The sequence below is a fragment of the Ranitomeya imitator genome, chromosome 5 (genome assembly GCF_032444005.1).
Source record: "Ranitomeya imitator isolate aRanImi1 chromosome 5, aRanImi1.pri, whole genome shotgun sequence".
Lineage (NCBI taxonomy): Eukaryota > Metazoa > Chordata > Amphibia > Anura > Dendrobatidae > Ranitomeya > Ranitomeya imitator.
The window spans coordinates 175,073,048-175,092,674 of NC_091286.1; the positions used below are offsets into that span (position 1 = coordinate 175,073,048).

At 44.7% G+C, this 19,627-nt stretch overlaps 1 protein-coding gene across 1 annotated transcript in view; it reads left to right on the forward strand.

Moving 5' to 3' along the window:
• The window catches only part of FSAF1 (40S small subunit processome assembly factor 1), a 71,979-nt gene that overhangs the window by 10,323 nt on the left and 42,029 nt on the right, over positions 1–19,627 (forward strand). Inside the window, exon 4 of the mRNA XM_069769346.1 lies at positions 3,962–4,057. Within this exon, the coding sequence (XP_069625447.1) occupies positions 3,962–4,057 (96 nt within the window). The remainder of the gene's footprint in view (positions 1–3,961; positions 4,058–19,627) is intronic.

Genomic DNA, 19,627 nt, shown 5'->3' on the forward strand with positions numbered 1-19,627 from the left:
TGAAGGTGTTTGCAGAGACACTTAGCACTTGTTGGTCCTTTTGTCTTCACTCTGCGGTCCAGCTGACCCCAAACCATCTCGATTGGGTTCAGGTCTGGTGACTGTGGAGGCCAGGTCATCTGGCGTAGCACCCCATCACTCTCCCTCTTGGTCAAATAGCCCTTACACAACCTGGAGGTGTGTTTGGGGTCATTGTCCTGTTGGAAAAATAAATGATGGTCCAACTAAGCGCAAACCAGATGGAATAGCATGCTGCTGCAAGATGCTGTGGTAGCCATGCTGGTTCAGTATGCCTTCAATTTTGAATAAATCCCCAACAGTGTCACCAGTAAAGCACCCCCACACCATCACACCTCCTCCTCCATGCTTCACGGTGGGAACCAGGCATGTAGAGTCTATCCGTTCACCTTTTCTTTGTCGCACAAAGACACGGCCAAAGATTTCAAATTTGGACTCATCAGACCAAAGCACAGATTTCCACTGGTCTAATGTCCATTCCTTGTGTTCTTTAGCCCAAACAAGTCTCTAATGCTTGTTGCCTGTCCTTAGCAGTGGTTTCCTAGCAGCTATTTTACCATGAAGGCCTGCTGCACAAAGGCTCCTCTTAACAGTTGTTGTAGAGATGTGTCTGCTGCTAGAACTCTGTGTATTGACCTGGTCTCTAATCTGAGCTGCTGTTAACCTGCAGTTTTTGAGGCTGGTGACTCGGATAAACTTATCCTCAGAAGCAGAGGTGACTCTTGGTCTTCCTTTCCTGGGGCGGTCCTCATGTGAGCCAGTTTCTTTGTAGCGCTGCTTGTTTTTTGCCACTGCACTTGGGGACACTTTCAAAGTTTTCCCAATTTTTCAGACTGACTGACCTTCATTTCTTAAAGTAATGATGGCCAATCGTTTTTCTTCACTTAGCTGCTTTTTTCTTGCAATAAGCAAATTCTAACAGTCTATTCAGTTGGACTATCAGCTGTGTATCCACCAGACTTCTGCTCAACACAACTGATGGTCCCAGCCCCATTTATAAGGCAAGAAATCCCTCTTATGAAACCCGACAGGGCACACCTGTGAAGTGAAAACCATTCCCGGTGACTACCTCTTGAAGCTCATCAATAGAATGCCAAGAGTGTGCAAAGCAGTCATCAAAGCAAAAGGTGGCTACTTTGAAGAATCTAGCATATAAGACATATTTTCAGCTGTTTCACACTTTTAAGTATATAATTCCACATGTGTTAATTCATAGTTTGATGCCTTCAGTGTGAATGTACAATTTTCATAGTCATGAAAATACAGAAAAATCTTTAAATGAGAAGGTGTGTCTAAACTGTTGGTGTGTACTGTGTATATGTGTGTGTGTGTGTATATATATATATATATATATATATATATATATATATATATATATATATATATATATATATATAATATATCTATCTATATATCTCTATATCTCAAAAAAAGGAAGAGCAGCACAAAATAATTGAAAAAAAATGGACAATATTGCCTGAACGGCGTGGCAACGTTTCGGATGTGTTATCCTTTGTCAAGCTTGACAGGCATTAAAGGGAACCTGTCACCCCATTTTTTCAGATTGTGATAAAAATACTGTTAAATAGGGCCTGCGCTGTGCGTTACAATAATGTATGTAGTGTACCCTGATTCCCCACCTATGCTGCGAAATACATTACCAAAGTCGCCGTTTTCGCCTGTCAATCAGGCTGGTCAGGTCAGGTGGGCGTGGTGACATCGCTGTTTCTTCCCCAGCTTTCCGTTGGTGGCGTAGTGGTGTGCGCATGTCCAAGTTCCAAATCCACTGTGCACAGGTGAAGAAAAAGCGCGCAATCTGTGCTATTACCCTTGTCATCGGTGGGGGCGGCCATCTTCCCGAGGCCGCGCGTGTGCAGATGGAGTGCTCTGCTGCACGGGGCTTCAGGAAAATGGCCGCGGGATGCCACGCGTGCGCAGATGGAGATCGCGGCGGCCATTTTCCCAAAGCCGAGTTTATTTATATATATATATATATATATATATATACATACATACACACACACACACACACACACACACACACACACACACACACACACACACACACACACACACACACACACACACACACACACACACACACACACACACACACACACACACGCCTATAATATAACGCTGGGAGCGTCACTCTGTCCGAAGCCTTTATAGACTGCGCAAGCAGATTATATATAATCTCACACACACTATATGGTGGCCCGCGCCGTGGAATCAATGCTGCTATATAAATAACAAAAAATATATATCTAATATATAATTGCCTAGAATACTACTTCCTGCAATTTGTGCCAACTTCCTGTCCGGAGCTAATGTCCGGAGCTAATGTCCGGAGATAAGTGACGTCAACAGTGTCTGATTGGTTGCCGCCTGCTGCGAGCGACCAATCAGAAACGTGCCGTACTGTGACACACTCCGCCCGCCATTTTGGTGTGATTTTTGAATTTTTACCTCACAGCAAGTTTCTACTGCGTGGAGGCGGGCCCAGTGACGTTGCTCTTCAAGCTCCTGCCGAATTTCGTCAAAAAAATGATAATACCATTTACCAAAACTATATATATTTAGTTGTGAAGTGGTTCAGTGACCTTTTCACACCAATTTTGAACTTTTGTTTGGTGTTTTCTCCATATACTGCCTATTATTCACTGACTGTTATACTGAGAGACTGCCGTTTATTAACCTCTTCTTTGCCACATTGGGTATATTGCTCTATTATTTGCCACATAAGGACATTGTCCATTATTGCCCAGCAATTTCTTAAATAACAAGAATTGTCAAGAGCTGGTGAGTGCAGCCATTTTTTGTTCTTTCTTACTATTATTTATTAATTGTATTATTCTTACATTTGAATGAATAAAGTATATATGGATTCTAGACTCCCGATTCTTTAGAATCGGGCTGCCATCTAGTATATTTATAAAAAAATTAGTTGTCAGCACTGTACCACTGGTCTCCAGTACTATTCCCAATGGTCTTCCAGTCTTTCCTCTAGCAAATGTCATCTTTTTTACACATTAATGTATATGGTATTTACTAATTAATGTACATGATTTGCAATGTTCAGTTTGCATCCGTTTGTGTGCACACAGTAGTTTTCCATCACATATGGGGTCTTCTGCGTCGGGAGACATCGCACAACACATTTTGGTATCCATTTTCTCCTATTACACCGACTTTGACTTCACGACTCCACAGTCCTTCCAGCAAGATACCCCATATCTCTAATTTGAGCTTTAGACAATAGGCTTTTGAGGATTCATTATAATGGTAAGTTCACACTAGGTGTTTTTGCTGCTTTTTTTTTCTGCAGCAAAACCTGATATTGGCAAGAAAGAAGGTGCGTCAGAAATACAGGTTTTGGTGTGTGTTTTTTTTTTTTTTTCTTTGTCCATGCTAATGTCCTTCGATTTTCAGCAGCAAAAACTCCGCAAAAAATACCTGTGTTTTTGTTGCGTTTTTTTTCCACACCGATTCAATTCAATGGGTGAAAAAACGCAGCAGAAATGCTGAAAGAAGTGACATGTTCTATGTCCAAAAAACGCAGCAAAGCACAAAATAATGATCAAACAAAAAACCAATGTGTGTGCATGAGATTTCTGAAATCTCATAGGCTTTCCTGGTATTGTAAAAAGCAGCTGAAAATTAGCATTAAAAAAGCAGCAAAAAAACGCCCTGTGTGAACTTACCTTAAATAATTTGAAACCTCATTTCAATTCTGCACCATTAGCTTCCTCTCCATTCTTTTACTTTCTGGATGAGGGGGCTACTTCTAAAGGGTGGGGGGGGGTCAGGAGGTCCTTGTTTTTCACAAAGGTACAGGAGGTGGATCACACACCTGTCACACATCGATATTTCCATCCTGAAAATACAACTTAAATAAGTTTTATGTTGTCATTCCATGATGTTATATATGTAATTTTTCCAGGCTCGGTTGGAGGTGCACAAGTTTGGGATTGGAGGTTATGAGAAGGAGAAACAAAGAAAATGTGAACAGGAGCGTGCTATAATGCTAGGAGCAAAGGTTTGTTTCCTGTTATGCTGAATTAGAGGCATAATAAAGACTATGAAGACACAAAAGAGAATAGTAAAACCAAAAACACTCAGTTTGAAAAAATGTTGCAGTAATCCGCAAGTGCTAGTAAAAGATGTAAAAAACAGGGTATTTGGTTGATACGTTTTTTGCAAAAAATGTATACTAAGCTGCTCTACCAATCTTCACGGTATACCCTTATCAGAGCAGTCCTAACTAATGTATGCAATCCCTATCTGATGTATTTAAAAACCTGATCATCTGTATATAACCTGTGTGAACAGGGTTCAGAGAGGAAAAATCCATGTGTGCATACAGGGTAGAACAGCTATTGTGCAGATAGCCCAAGAGGAGTGGTGGAACTCCCCAGTCTTGTAGACACAAGAGAACAATTATGGAAACAGGAACACATGGGCTACTTGCACAGTGAACAAGTCTGTATGATCATGTTCACACACCACCAAGAAACCTGAAGACACAAAAGAGAATAGTAAAACCAAAAACACTCAGTTTGAAAAAATGTTGCAGTAATCCGCAAGTGCTAGTAAAAGATGTAAAAAACAGGGTATTTGGTTGATACGTTTTTTGCAAAAAATGTATACTAAGCTGCTCTACCAATCTTCACGGTATACCCTTATCAGAGCAGTCCTAACTAATGTATGCAATCCCTATCTGATGTATTTAAAAACCTGATCATCTGTATATAACCTGTGTGAACAGGGTTCAGAGAGGAAAAATCCATGTGTGCATACAGGGTAGAACAGCTATTGTGCAGATAGCCCAAGAGGAGTGGTGGAACTCCCCAGTCTTGTAGACACAAGAGAACAATTATGGAAACAGGAACACATGGGCTACTTGCACAGTGAACAAGTCTGTATGATCATGTTCACACACCACCAAGAAACCTGAAGACACAAAAGAGAATAGTAAAACCAAAAACACTCAGTTTGAAAAAATGTTGCAGTAATCCGCAAGTGCTAGTAAAAGATGTAAAAAACAGGGTATTTGGTTGATACGTTTTTTGCAAAAAATGTATACTAAGCTGCTCTACCAATCTTCACGGTATACCCTTATCAGAGCAGTCCTAACTAATGTATGCAATCCCTATCTGATGTATTTAAAAACCTGATCATCTGTATATAACCTGTGTGAACAGGGTTCAGAGAGGAAAAATCCATGTGTGCATACAGGGTAGAACAGCTATTGTGCAGATAGCCCAAGAGGAGTGGTGGAACTCCCCAGTCTTGTAGACACAAGAGAACAATTATGGAAACAGGAACACATGGGCTACTTGCACAGTGAACAAGTCTGTATGATCATGTTCACACACCACCAAGAAACCTGAAGACACAAAAGAGAATAGTAAAACCAAAAACACTCAGTTTGAAAAAATGTTGCAGTAATCCGCAAGTGCTAGTAAAAGATGTAAAAAACAGGGTATTTGGTTGATACGTTTTTTGCAAAAAATGTATACTAAGCTGCTCTACCAATCTTCACGGTATACCCTTATCAGAGCAGTCCTAACTAATGTATGCAATCCCTATCTGATGTATTTAAAAACCTGATCATCTGTATATAACCTGTGTGAACAGGGTTCAGAGAGGAAAAATCCATGTGTGCATACAGGGTAGAACAGCTATTGTGCAGATAGCCCAAGAGGAGTGGTGGAACTCCCCAGTCTTGTAGACACAAGAGAACAATTATGGAAACAGGAACACATGGGCTACTTGCACAGTGAACAAGTCTGTATGATCATGTTCACACACCACCAAGAAACCTGAAGACACAAAAGAGAATAGTAAAACCAAAAACACTCAGTTTGAAAAAATGTTGCAGTAATCCGCAAGTGCTAGTAAAAGATGTAAAAAACAGGGTATTTGGTTGATACGTTTTTTGCAAAAAATGTATACTAAGCTGCTCTACCAATCTTCACGGTATACCCTTATCAGAGCAGTCCTAACTAATGTATGCAATCCCTATCTGATGTATTTAAAAACCTGATCATCTGTATATAACCTGTGTGAACAGGGTTCAGAGAGGAAAAATCCATGTGTGCATACAGGGTAGAACAGCTATTGTGCAGATAGCCCAAGAGGAGTGGTGGAACTCCCCAGTCTTGTAGACACAAGAGAACAATTATGGAAACAGGAACACATGGGCTACTTGCACAGTGAACAAGTCTGTATGATCATGTTCACACACCACCAAGAAACCTGAAGACACAAAAGAGAATAGTAAAACCAAAAACACTCAGTTTGAAAAAATGTTGCAGTAATCCGCAAGTGCTAGTAAAAGATGTAAAAAACAGGGTATTTGGTTGATACGTTTTTTGCAAAAAATGTATACTAAGCTGCTCTACCAATCTTCACGGTATACCCTTATCAGAGCAGTCCTAACTAATGTATGCAATCCCTATCTGATGTATTTAAAAACCTGATCATCTGTATATAACCTGTGTGAACAGGGTTCAGAGAGGAAAAATCCATGTGTGCATACAGGGTAGAACAGCTATTGTGCAGATAGCCCAAGAGGAGTGGTGGAACTCCCCAGTCTTGTAGACACAAGAGAACAATTATGGAAACAGGAACACATGGGCTACTTGCACAGTGAACAAGTCTGTATGATCATGTTCACACACCACCAAGAAACCTGAAGACACAAAAGAGAATAGTAAAACCAAAAACACTCAGTTTGAAAAAATGTTGCAGTAATCCGCAAGTGCTAGTAAAAGATGTAAAAAACAGGGTATTTGGTTGATACGTTTTTTGCAAAAAATGTATACTAAGCTGCTCTACCAATCTTCACGGTATACCCTTATCAGAGCAGTCCTAACTAATGTATGCAATCCCTATCTGATGTATTTAAAAACCTGATCATCTGTATATAACCTGTGTGAACAGGGTTCAGAGAGGAAAAATCCATGTGTGCATACAGGGTAGAACAGCTATTGTGCAGATAGCCCAAGAGGAGTGGTGGAACTCCCCAGTCTTGTAGACACAAGAGAACAATTATGGAAACAGGAACACATGGGCTACTTGCACAGTGAACAAGTCTGTATGATCATGTTCACACACCACCAAGAAACCTGAAGACACAAAAGAGAATAGTAAAACCAAAAACACTCAGTTTGAAAAAATGTTGCAGTAATCCGCAAGTGCTAGTAAAAGATGTAAAAAACAGGGTATTTGGTTGATACGTTTTTTGCAAAAAATGTATACTAAGCTGCTCTACCAATCTTCACGGTATACCCTTATCAGAGCAGTCCTAACTAATGTATGCAATCCCTATCTGATGTATTTAAAAACCTGATCATCTGTATATAACCTGTGTGAACAGGGTTCAGAGAGGAAAAATCCATGTGTGCATACAGGGTAGAACAGCTATTGTGCAGATAGCCCAAGAGGAGTGGTGGAACTCCCCAGTCTTGTAGACACAAGAGAACAATTATGGAAACAGGAACACATGGGCTACTTGCACAGTGAACAAGTCTGTATGATCATGTTCACACACCACCAAGAAACCTGAAGACACAAAAGAGAATAGTAAAACCAAAAACACTCAGTTTGAAAAAATGTTGCAGTAATCCGCAAGTGCTAGTAAAAGATGTAAAAAACAGGGTATTTGGTTCCTCTCTGAACCCTGTTCACACAGGTTATATACAGATGATCAGGTTTTTAAATACATCAGATAGGGATTGCATACATTAGTTAGGACTGCTCTGATAAGGGTATACCGTGAAGATTGGTAGAGCAGCTTAGTATACATTTTTTGCAAAAAACGTATCAACCAAATACCCTGTTTTTTACATCTTTTACTAGCACTTGCGGATTACTGCAACATTTTTTCAAACTGAGTGTTTTTGGTTTTACTATTCTCTTTTGTGTCTTCAGGTTTCTTGGTGGTGTGTGAACATGATCATACAGACTTGTTCACTGTGCAAGTAGCCCATGTGTTCCTGTTTCCATAATTGTTCTCTTGTGTCTACAAGACTGGGGAGTTCCACCACTCCTCTTGGGCTATCTGCACAATAGCTGTTCTACCCTGTATGCACACATGGATTTTTCCTCTCTGAACCCTGTTCACACAGGTTATATACAGATGATCAGGTTTTTAAATACATCAGATAGGGATTGCATACATTAGTTAGGACTGCTCTGATAAGGGTATACCGTGAAGATTGGTAGAGCAGCTTAGTATACATTTTTTGCAAAAAACGTATCAACCAAATACCCTGTTTTTTACATCTTTTACTAGCACTTGCGGATTACTGCAACATTTTTTCAAACTGAGTGTTTTTGGTTTTACTATTCTCTTTTGTGTCTTCAGGTTTCTTGGTGGTGTGTGAACATGATCATACAGACTTGTTCACTGTGCAAGTAGCCCATGTGTTCCTGTTTCCATAATTGTTCTCTTGTGTCTACAAGACTGGGGAGTTCCACCACTCCTCTTGGGCTATCTGCACAATAGCTGTTCTACCCTGTATGCACACATGGATTTTTCCTCTCTGAACCCTGTTCACACAGGTTATATACAGATGATCAGGTTTTTAAATACATCAGATAGGGATTGCATACATTAGTTAGGACTGCTCTGATAAGGGTATACCGTGAAGATTGGTAGAGCAGCTTAGTATACATTTTTTGCAAAAAACGTATCAACCAAATACCCTGTTTTTTACATCTTTTACTAGCACTTGCGGATTACTGCAACATTTTTTCAAACTGAGTGTTTTTGGTTTTACTATTCTCTTTTGTGTCTTCAGGTTTCTTGGTGGTGTGTGAACATGATCATACAGACTTGTTCACTGTGCAAGTAGCCCATGTGTTCCTGTTTCCATAATTGTTCTCTTGTGTCTACAAGACTGGGGAGTTCCACCACTCCTCTTGGGCTATCTGCACAATAGCTGTTCTACCCTGTATGCACACATGGATTTTTCCTCTCTGAACCCTGTTCACACAGGTTATATACAGATGATCAGGTTTTTAAATACATCAGATAGGGATTGCATACATTAGTTAGGACTGCTCTGATAAGGGTATACCGTGAAGATTGGTAGAGCAGCTTAGTATACATTTTTTGCAAAAAACGTATCAACCAAATACCCTGTTTTTTACATCTTTTACTAGCACTTGCGGATTACTGCAACATTTTTTCAAACTGAGTGTTTTTGGTTTTACTATTCTCTTTTGTGTCTTCAGGTTTCTTGGTGGTGTGTGAACATGATCATACAGACTTGTTCACTGTGCAAGTAGCCCATGTGTTCCTGTTTCCATAATTGTTCTCTTGTGTCTACAAGACTGGGGAGTTCCACCACTCCTCTTGGGCTATCTGCACAATAGCTGTTCTACCCTGTATGCACACATGGATTTTTCCTCTCTGAACCCTGTTCACACAGGTTATATACAGATGATCAGGTTTTTAAATACATCAGATAGGGATTGCATACATTAGTTAGGACTGCTCTGATAAGGGTATACCGTGAAGATTGGTAGAGCAGCTTAGTATACATTTTTTGCAAAAAACGTATCAACCAAATACCCTGTTTTTTACATCTTTTACTAGCACTTGCGGATTACTGCAACATTTTTTCAAACTGAGTGTTTTTGGTTTTACTATTCTCTTTTGTGTCTTCAGGTTTCTTGGTGGTGTGTGAACATGATCATACAGACTTGTTCACTGTGCAAGTAGCCCATGTGCTCCTGTTTCCATAATAAAGACTATGAAGCTTTTTTATAGCCAATAATGGACAAGATGACATTTCACGTACTATTTGTTAGATCACATTGTCATTGTTTCCAACAAATAATTCTTTCCTGGTAATGTTTTTTAGCATCAATCAAGAAACCCTACTGCAGCGTTTTGTATATTTTGTGTGCAGAAACATTCAGATGACCATACATCCTAACAATTATCTGAATGTTACAAAAAGATCTGTTAAAATGGATTGACTTTTGCTCCATTGGTTGTTGCGCATGTAGGGTTTGATTTAAATTTCAACTCTGCCATTTTGGATTAAAAATGCACCCACAGAATAAAGCCATCTAATCATTATACCGCACAAGGGATGGCATAAAAAAAAATAAAACCAATTCTTGACCTGCTGTTTTGTTCATTCTACCTCCCAAAGATCGCTGTATGGCTCGGCTCATATTTATCCTGCACTCTATTCTGAGCACTTACAACGAAGTTTCCTTGTAAATTTTTGAAATAGGTGGAACTTCGGATAGAAGATTCTTTGTAATGAGGCAGTTGGAGGCAAAGTGGAAGCTGTCTGGCCTATGATACAGCGGTGTAAGTTTTTTTAAATGTCTTTTAAGGTGTGCATAAAATCAGTCGGCCAGAGTTTTGTGCGCCTGTGTAAAGGACTGCTAAAAAAAAAAGACAAGTAAAGGTACCGTCACACTAAGCGACGCTGCAGCGATACCGACAACAATGTCGATCGCTGCAGCGTCGCTGTTTGGTCGCTGGAGAGCTGTCACACAGACAGCTCTCCAGCAACCAACGATACCGGTCCCCGGGTAACCAGGGTAAACATCGGGTTACTAAGCGCAGGGCCGCGCTTAGTAACCTGATGTTTACCCTGGTTACCATTGTAAATGTAAAAAAAAAACAAACACTACATACTTACATTCCGTGTCTGTCCCCTGGCGCTGTGCTTCTCTGCACTGACAGTGAGCTCCAGCCGGAAAGCACAGCGGTGACGTCACTGCTGTGCTCTGCTTTCCGGCCTGCGCTTACACAGTGCAGAGAAGCACAGCGCTGGGGGACAGACACGGAATGTAAGTATGTAGTGTTTGGTTTTTTTTACGCTGGTATCCAGGGTAAACATCGGGTTACTAAGCGCGGCCCTGCGCTTAGTAACCCGATGTTTATCCTGGTTACCAGTGAAGACATCGCTAAATCGGCGTCACACACGCCGATTCAGCGATGTCTGCGGGAGTCCAGCGACGAAATAAAGTTCTGGACTTTCTGCGCCGACCAACGATGGCACAGCAGGATCCTGATCGCTGCTGCCTGTCAAACTCAACTATATCGCTAGCCAGGACGCTGCAACGTCACGGATCGCTATCGATATCGTTCAGTGTGACGGTACCTTAACTGCTGCTTCATTAAAATAATTGGATCCCTCTGGGGTTTTATCTGAATCGCATCGTTAAGTGTAAGGGTATGTGCACTTGTTCTGGATTATTCGCGTATTTTTCGCGTTTTTTTGCATTAAAAGCATACATTATGCATCCCATCATTTCCAATGCATTCTGCAATTTTTGTGCACATGTTCTCCGCAAAAAAAAAACGCATGCGGAAAAATACGCAGCATGTTCATTAATTTTACGGATCTCTTGCGGATTTCCCACTATGTTATTGAATTGGGAAGCTCCCGAAAAAAACCTCAAAAAATCCACACAAAAAACGCGTCAAAACCGCAGGAAGAACGCGTATGGATTTTATGCGGAAATCTCCGGTTTTGCTCAGGAAATTTCCGCATAAAATCCTGACGTGTGCACATAGCCTAAACCCCGATGTAGATGCTCATTGTGGAGCGCTGGATAAATGTGAGTGAAAATGTGATGTAAAATGTTCTAAATAATAGCTTCAACTCATTCTGCAAAAAAAGTAAGTCCCTACGGGTCTGTCAGTGGAAATATAGAGGCTTCCACATTACTGGCAACGCAACAGCTCTGGAAAGCGCTATGGCTTCTCGCACCCAAAAGAAATCCAGCAAAATCTGCACTCCTAAATCCAAATTTTCTCTTCGCCACGACAGCACCCACTTGAAAGAGGGGATCCGCCCCTAGGAACAGGAAACCCTATGGAGAGAATAAAAGGGGCGGTCCCCCTCGCTCCCACGGTTGGTTTCCTGTTCCTACGGCAGACACCTGGAGAGAAGAGGATGCCCAGCCTAGATGCCGCTTGCGCAGTTTACCTGTATAGGGATGGCAAGGGCTCCAGAGCTGGAAGCAGCGTCGGGGGTCCTGTTGCAGCTTCCCCCCTCTGCTGGCAGGTACCGTGAGGCCAGGATCGGGGAGTCGCCTGGCTCACGGATGTCCATCCAGCCGACCTGCAGGGACCGGATCGCTGGGGTAAGAGAACCTCTGAGGCCATCTTCGGTGGCGTACAGGCAGCGTGTGGCCCGGTGTTTTGTCCCCCGGAAGTATTGCTACAATTTCTGGGGTGATACAGGAAGAGGACGGCGCCTGCGCGATCCCTGGATGGAGGCGCAGGCGCGTACAGCAGAGCCGCAACCCGGATGTAGTGGTCACTTCCGGGTGCGGCAGGAAGAAGATGGCGGCCCCCATTACAAAAGGACGCCGGCACTGATACCCGGCGTCCATCATGGCATCTCCCCAGGACACAGCGTTGCCTTCATCTGAGGTCACCGCTATAACGCCTGGTAGCCGGACAAGCAGCAGCCGCAGGTCGTCTTCTAAGAGCACCAGAGAAAAGAGATCGGACCGGTCGGCTCCTCCATCTGTGCCTCCGTCTCCTCCTCTTCAGCCGCTACTATGACAACAGCTTCACTGGGGTGAGTGTTTGTCTACCCTATTAGGCTGATTATACTTCCCTCTTTATCTAATTCCCTAGGTTAAAAGAACAGGGAAATCCAAACATAAGCAATGTGCTTTATGCTCTCAGCCGCTCCCGGATACTTATTTAAAGAAGCTGTGCCAGTTATGCATCGAATCCACCTTACGTGAGGAGTCTTCAGTAAGGTCGGAAGATATAAGAAGTATGATTAGAGAAGAATTACGAGCCTTTCGAAGCTCGGATAAAATTCCTGAGAGTAGGAAAAAATATAATTCTCCTAGATCTGAACAATCCTCTGATGTTGAGGATAAAGATTCGGACGGTTCCCAAGAGTTTATATCCTCAGAGGGTGAGCAGGATACATGCTTTCCTACAGACAGTATTGACAATTTAGTCAAATCAGTATGTAACACCATGGGTATTGAAGATACAAAAACCCTTAAACCACAGGACGTGATGTTTGCTGGCCTGTCTGAAAGAAAAAGACCTTCTTTTCCTGTTATTCCAGCAATAAAGGATTTAGTCAAAAAAGTGTGGGAAAGCCAGGGGCAAAGAGGGTTGCCGTCTTCGTCAAAAAGACGCTATCCCTTTTAATGACGAGGATTTCTCCAAATGGTCAAAAGCCCCGAAAGTAGATGCGGCAGTGGCATCCACTTCTAGAAAATCTTTACTGCCTGTAGAAGATTCGGGATCTTTGCAAGACCCGCTTGACCGGAAAGCTGATTCCCTTTTAAATAGAGCATGGGAGTCCTGTACAGGAGCTTTCAGACCGGCTATTTCGTCTACATGCACTGCTAGGTCCATGCTAGTCTGGTTGAATGATCTAGAACAGTGGTCCCCAACTCCAGGCCTCGAGGGCCGCCAACAGTGCAGGTTTTCAGGATTTCCTTAGTATTGCACAGGGGTTGGAATCCAACCCCTGTGCAATACTAAGGAAATCCTGAAAACCTGCACTGTTGGCGGCCCTCGAGGCCTGGAGTTGGGGACCACTGATCTAGAAGAAGGTTTGAAAGGTGGCCTTTCCCGGAATAAACTCATGTCTTCCATACCATTGATTAGAGGAGCTACTGCCTTTTTAGCCGATTCTTCAGCTGATTCCATACGATTGGCAGCCAAATCGGCAGGTCTGACCAACGCGGCTCGCCGTGCCTTGTGGCTAAAGGGGTGGAAAGGAGATCCCCAAACGAAGTCTAAGTTATGTGGTTTGCCATGCCAGGGTGAGTATCTATTTGGTACTAAGTTGGATGAAATTCTTACCAAAGCGGGTGAGAGGAAGAAGGGGTTCCCCAATAACACTTACCTTCCATCCTATAGGAGAGCGTTCCGAAAGCCCATGTTCAACAGAAGACAAGACTATAAAAACCAGGACCATTGGGCTAATAAAGACTTTAAGCAAAAAGGAGCCTTTTTCGGAAAACGCCCTTTCAAACCTGAGGATAAACCCCGTTAGGACAGATCTACCAGTTGATGGTAGGTTGTCCTTCTTCTCTACACAATGGCTGGCAATAACTTCTAATCCATGGGCAACTAGCCTTATAACTACGGGTCTAAAATTAAAATTTTCCCGAGTCCCTCCGGACTCATTTTTATTGACTTCCTTAAGGTCTCAATCACAACAAGAGGCCTTGGAGCAGGAAATAATAACTCTCCTGTCCAAAGGAGTATTAGTGGAAGTCCCTTTTCATCAAAAAGGAAGGGGGTTTTATTCCCCTTTATTTTTTATTTCGAAACCAGACGGATCATATAGAACAATAATTAACCTTAGGAGACTAAACGTCTTCTTAGAGAACCAAACTTTTAAAATGGAATCTATTCGGTCAACTATTAAGCTTCTGTTTCCCCATTGCTTCATGGCAGTTCTTGACCTTAAAGATGCATATTACCATCTTCCAATCTTCAGTGAGCATCAACAATATCTACGGGTGGCAGTTATGATCAAAGCTCAAATACGGCATTATCAATACACTGCAATGCCCTTTGGACTATCAATAGCCCCTAGAGTTTTCACAAAACTAATGTCAGAAGTAATGTCATATTTGAGGTTAAAAGACACCCTCATAATACCATATTTAGATGACCTTTTGATGGTAGGGAACTCCCTATCTCAATGTCATCAGCGTTTATCTGATTCAATTTTGTCACTACAGGAATTAGGGTGGTTAGTAAATTGGGAAAAATCTAGATTGTCCCCCACAACTCATCAGAAATTTTTAGGAATTATTCTAGATTCTATAAATCAAATGTGCTTCCTTCCCGAGTCTAAACAAATAGCAATCATAAACAAGGTACAATCGGTGATTAACAACCCCCTAATTTCCCTAAGAGAAGGTATGTCCCTTCTTGGTTCCTTCACATCTTGTATTCCAGCTGTTCCGTGGGCCCAATTCCATAGTAGAAAATTACAGTATACAATACTTCAGGAGGAAGAAAGATTACAGGGTCGGTTAGATAGTCGTATTTCTTTACCAACGTGTTACAATCTCTCACCTGATGGTTAGATCCGGATCATTTTACCAGTGGGGTTCCCTGGGTGGTTAAACCTTCAAAAACTATTTCCACTGATGCCAGTCCTAGTGGTTGGGGAGCACACTTAGGAGATCAAATAGTGCAAGGTCTGTGGTCTCTTAGAGAATCGGATGATTCTTCTAATAAAAAAGAGCTGAAGGCTATCTATCATGCCTTATCTAAATTCCTTCCGCAGCTACACGGAACGCATACAAGAATCCTTTCAGACAACATGACAGTAATCTATAATATAACGCTGGGAGCGTCACTCTGTCCGAAGCCTTTATAGACTGCGCAGGCGCAAGCGTCGGGGCAGTCTGGGCCTCACAGAGTGACGCTCCCGGGAGATCGCGGTATGCGTTCACACTGAACGCACACCGCGATCTCCAACAGAGAAGCAGGGACCGCCAGGAGGGTGAGTATCGGCCATATTCACCTGTCCTGCATTCCACCGCGTCGCCCTCTGACTGAACAGTCACAGCCAGGAGACCGGGATGATGGCGGCGCCCAGCGGTGGAACGCAGGACAGGTGAATATAGTAAGTGCTGGGGGGCCTGAGCTGGCGGCGATACCGGCACCTGACCCCCACAGCGCGCCGGTGTCCCCGCCTGCTCAGGCCCCCGGATGGGTGCAGCACATGACAGGATGGGGACGCAGGATGGGTGCAGCACATGACAGGATGGGGACGCAGGATGGGTGCAGCACATACCCGGATGGGAACGCAGGATGGGTGCAGCACATGACAGGATGGGGACGCAGGATGGGTGCAGCACATGACAGGATGGGGACGCAGGATGGGTGCAGCACATGACAGGATGGGGACGCAGGATGGGGACGCAGGATGGGTGCAGCACATGACAGGATGGGGACGCAGGATGGGGACGCAGGATGTGTGCAGCACATGACAGGATGGGGACGCAGGATGGGTGCAGCACATACCAGGATGGGGACGCAGGATGGGTGCAGCACATGACAGGATGGGGACGCAGGATAGGGACGCAGGATGGGTGCAGCACATACCAGGATGGGGACGCAGGATGGGTGCAGCACATGACAGGATGGGGACAGCACATACCAGGATGGGGACGCAGGATGGGTGCAGCACATGACAGGATGGGGACGCAGGATGGGTGCAGCACATGACAGGATGGGGGCGCAGGATGGGTGCAGCACATACCAGGATGGGGACGCAGGATGGGTGCAGCACATGACAGGATGTGGGTGCAGGATGGGGACGCAGGATGGGTGCAGCACATGACAGGATGACAGGATGGGGACGCAGGATGGGTGCAGCACATGACAGGATGGGGACGCAGGATGGGTGCAGCACATACCAGGATGGGGACACAGGATGGGTGCAGCACATGACAGGATGGGGGCGCAGGATGGGTGCAGCACATACCAGGATGGGGACGCAGGATGGGTGCAGCACATGACAGGATGGGGGCGCAGGATGGGTGCAGCACATACCAGGATGGGGACGCAGTATGGGTGCAGCAAATGACAGGATGGGGATGCAGGATGGGGACGCAGGATGGGTGCAGCACATACCAGGATGGGGACGCAGGATGGGTGCAGCACATGACAGGATGGGGACGCAGGATGGGTGCAGCACATGACAGGATGGGGGCGCAGGATGGGGACGCAGGATGGGTGCAGCAAATGACAGGATGGGGATGCAGGATGGGGACGCAGGATGGGTGCAGCACATACCAGGATGGGGACGCAGGATGGGTGCAGCACATGACAGGATGGGGGCGCAGGATGGGTGCAGCACGACAGGATGGGGACGCAGGATGGGTGCAGCACATGACAGGATGGAGACGCAGGATGGGTGCAGCACATGACAGGATGGGGACGCAGGATGGGTGCAGCACATACCAGGATGGGGACGCAGGATGGGTGCAGCACATGACAGGATGGGGCCGCAGGATGGGTGCAGCACATGACAGGATGGGGACGCAGGATGGGTGCAGCACATGACAGGATGGGGGTGCAGGATGGGTGCAGCACATGACAGGATGGGGACGCAGGATGGGGACGCAGGATGGGTGCAGCACATACCAGGATGGGGACGCAGGATGGGTGCAGCACATGACAGGATGGGGACGCAGGATGGGTGCAGCACATGACAGGATGGGGACGCAGGATGGGTGCAGCACATGACAGGATGGGGACGCAGGATGGGTGCAGCACATGACAGGATGGGGACGCAGGATGGGTGCAGCACATGACAGGATGGGGACGCAGGATGGGTGCAGCACATGACAGGATGGGGACGCAGGATGGGTGCAGCACATGACAGGATGGGGCCGCAGGATGGGTGCAGCACATGACAGGATGGGGACGCAGGATGGGTGCAGCACATGACAGGATGGGGGTGCAGGATGGGTGCAGCACATGACAGGATGGGGACGCAGGATGGGGACGCAGGATGGGTGCAGCACATACCAGGATGGGGACGCAGGATGGGTGCAGCACATGACAGGATGGGGACGCAGGATGGGTGCAGCACATGACAGGATGGGGACGCAGGATGGGTGCAGCACATGACAGGATGGGGACGCAGGATGGGTGCAGCACATGACAGGATGGGGACGCAGGATGGGTGCAGCACATGACAGGATGGGGACGCAGGATGGGTGCAGCACATGACAGGATGGAGACCATATACCGATATAAATGCTCACCACCCGGGCGTAGAACGGGTTCAATAGCTAGTTGCATATATAAACCACCAAGGAGAAACAAGATCAGAAGCTCTCATGTCTATAGCCGACGACATTCTAACCATAGCAGACGAGCACCTTCTATCCCTATCAGCACTGCATGTGAGAGGAATCGACAATTCGAGGGCAGATTTCCTCAGTCGGAGAATGGGTTCTAAGTCGTCGTATCTTTTTCATGATAGTAAAAAAAATGGGGCACTCCCGAGATAGACCTTTTTGCGACAAGACACAACAGGCAAATCAAAAAGTTCACCTCATTGTTCCGATCCGACAATCCAGATATCTTCGACGCCCTACAAGTGCCATGGGTATTCCAGAAGGCATATGCCTTTCCCCCGTTGATACTACTTCCAACAGTAATCAGGAAGATAAGGGAGGACAGAGCAAACGTGATCTTAATAGCTCCGTTCTGGCCCAAGAGGCCATGGTTTTCCTGGCTGAGAGCCATGTCAATCTCAGACCCATGGATCCTCCCGGAGGATCAGGATCTTCTTTTCGAGGGCCCCTTCAACCACCCTCATGTGAAGGGTCTACGGTTAACAGCCTGGAATTTGAGAGGCAGCTGCTAAAGATGAGAGGGTTTTCAAACAAATTGACACTCTGCTATTAAGTAGAAAAAGATCCACTACCTCCATCTATGCAAGAGTGTGGAAAAAATTTCTAAACCTCTACCCAACGGCCCTGTCAAATGAAACTCATATTCCTATGATTTTAGAATTTATTCAAAAAGGGCGCGATTTAGGCCTGGCAGTCAGTACCTTAAAAGTACACATTTCTGCGCTGGGTGCTTTATATGGTCACGATATTGCAGGTAATAAGTGGGTAGCCAGGTTTGTTGCAGCATGCCAGAGGTCAGAGACAGTTCGAATTCCCCATGTACCACCTTGGGATGTTAATTTAGTACTTGAAGCTCTAACAGACCACCCTTTTGAGCCACTACATTCAGCTCATATAAAACATGTCTCCCTCAAGACAGCTCTTCTTGTCGCCTTAGTATCAGCGAGAAGAGTAAGTGACATACAGGCACTATCGATAGATCCTCCCTTTATGTCAATATTCCCAGATAGAGTTGTCCTAAAGACAGACCCTTCATACTTACCCAAAGTATGCACTAAATTTCACAGATCGCAAGAAATTTTCCTTCCTTCCTTTTATGATAACCCTACAAGTCAGGAAGAACAAAAATACCACACAGATGTGAGGAGAGCCATATTAGCCTATTTAGATAGGACTAGTGCCTGGAGGAAGAGCAGGGCTCTCTTTGTTTCCTTCCAGGGTCATAGAAAAGGAGCTGGAATCACGAAGGGTACTTTATCTCGGTGGATTCGGGATGCAATATGTCTGGCCTATTCATCTAAAGGGGAGAATCCGCCTGAGACCGTAAAAGCACATTCCACCCGGGCGATTGCATCGTCCTAGGCTGAACGAGCGGAGGTTCCGATAGAGCTGATATGTAAGGCCGCAACCTGGTCTTCGCCTACTACCTTCTATAATCACTATAGATTAGACTTGTCTTCCTCATCTGACTTGTCCTTCGGTAGATCAGTCCTTAACACGGTGATCCCTCCCAAATGACTATCTCTGAAAGTCTCTCAAGTGGGTGCTGTCGTGGCGAAGAGAAAACACCGGATTACGTACCGGTAATGCTCTTTTATAGAGCCACGACAGCACCCCATTCACTTCCCACCCTTATAGGTTTTTTTTTAGGAGCACGATTGAGGGTGTTTGGTTCTTGTAGTTAGCCATACTTAAGTTAACTAATAATAAATGATAATATTGAATGACCTACTAAATCTGGTGG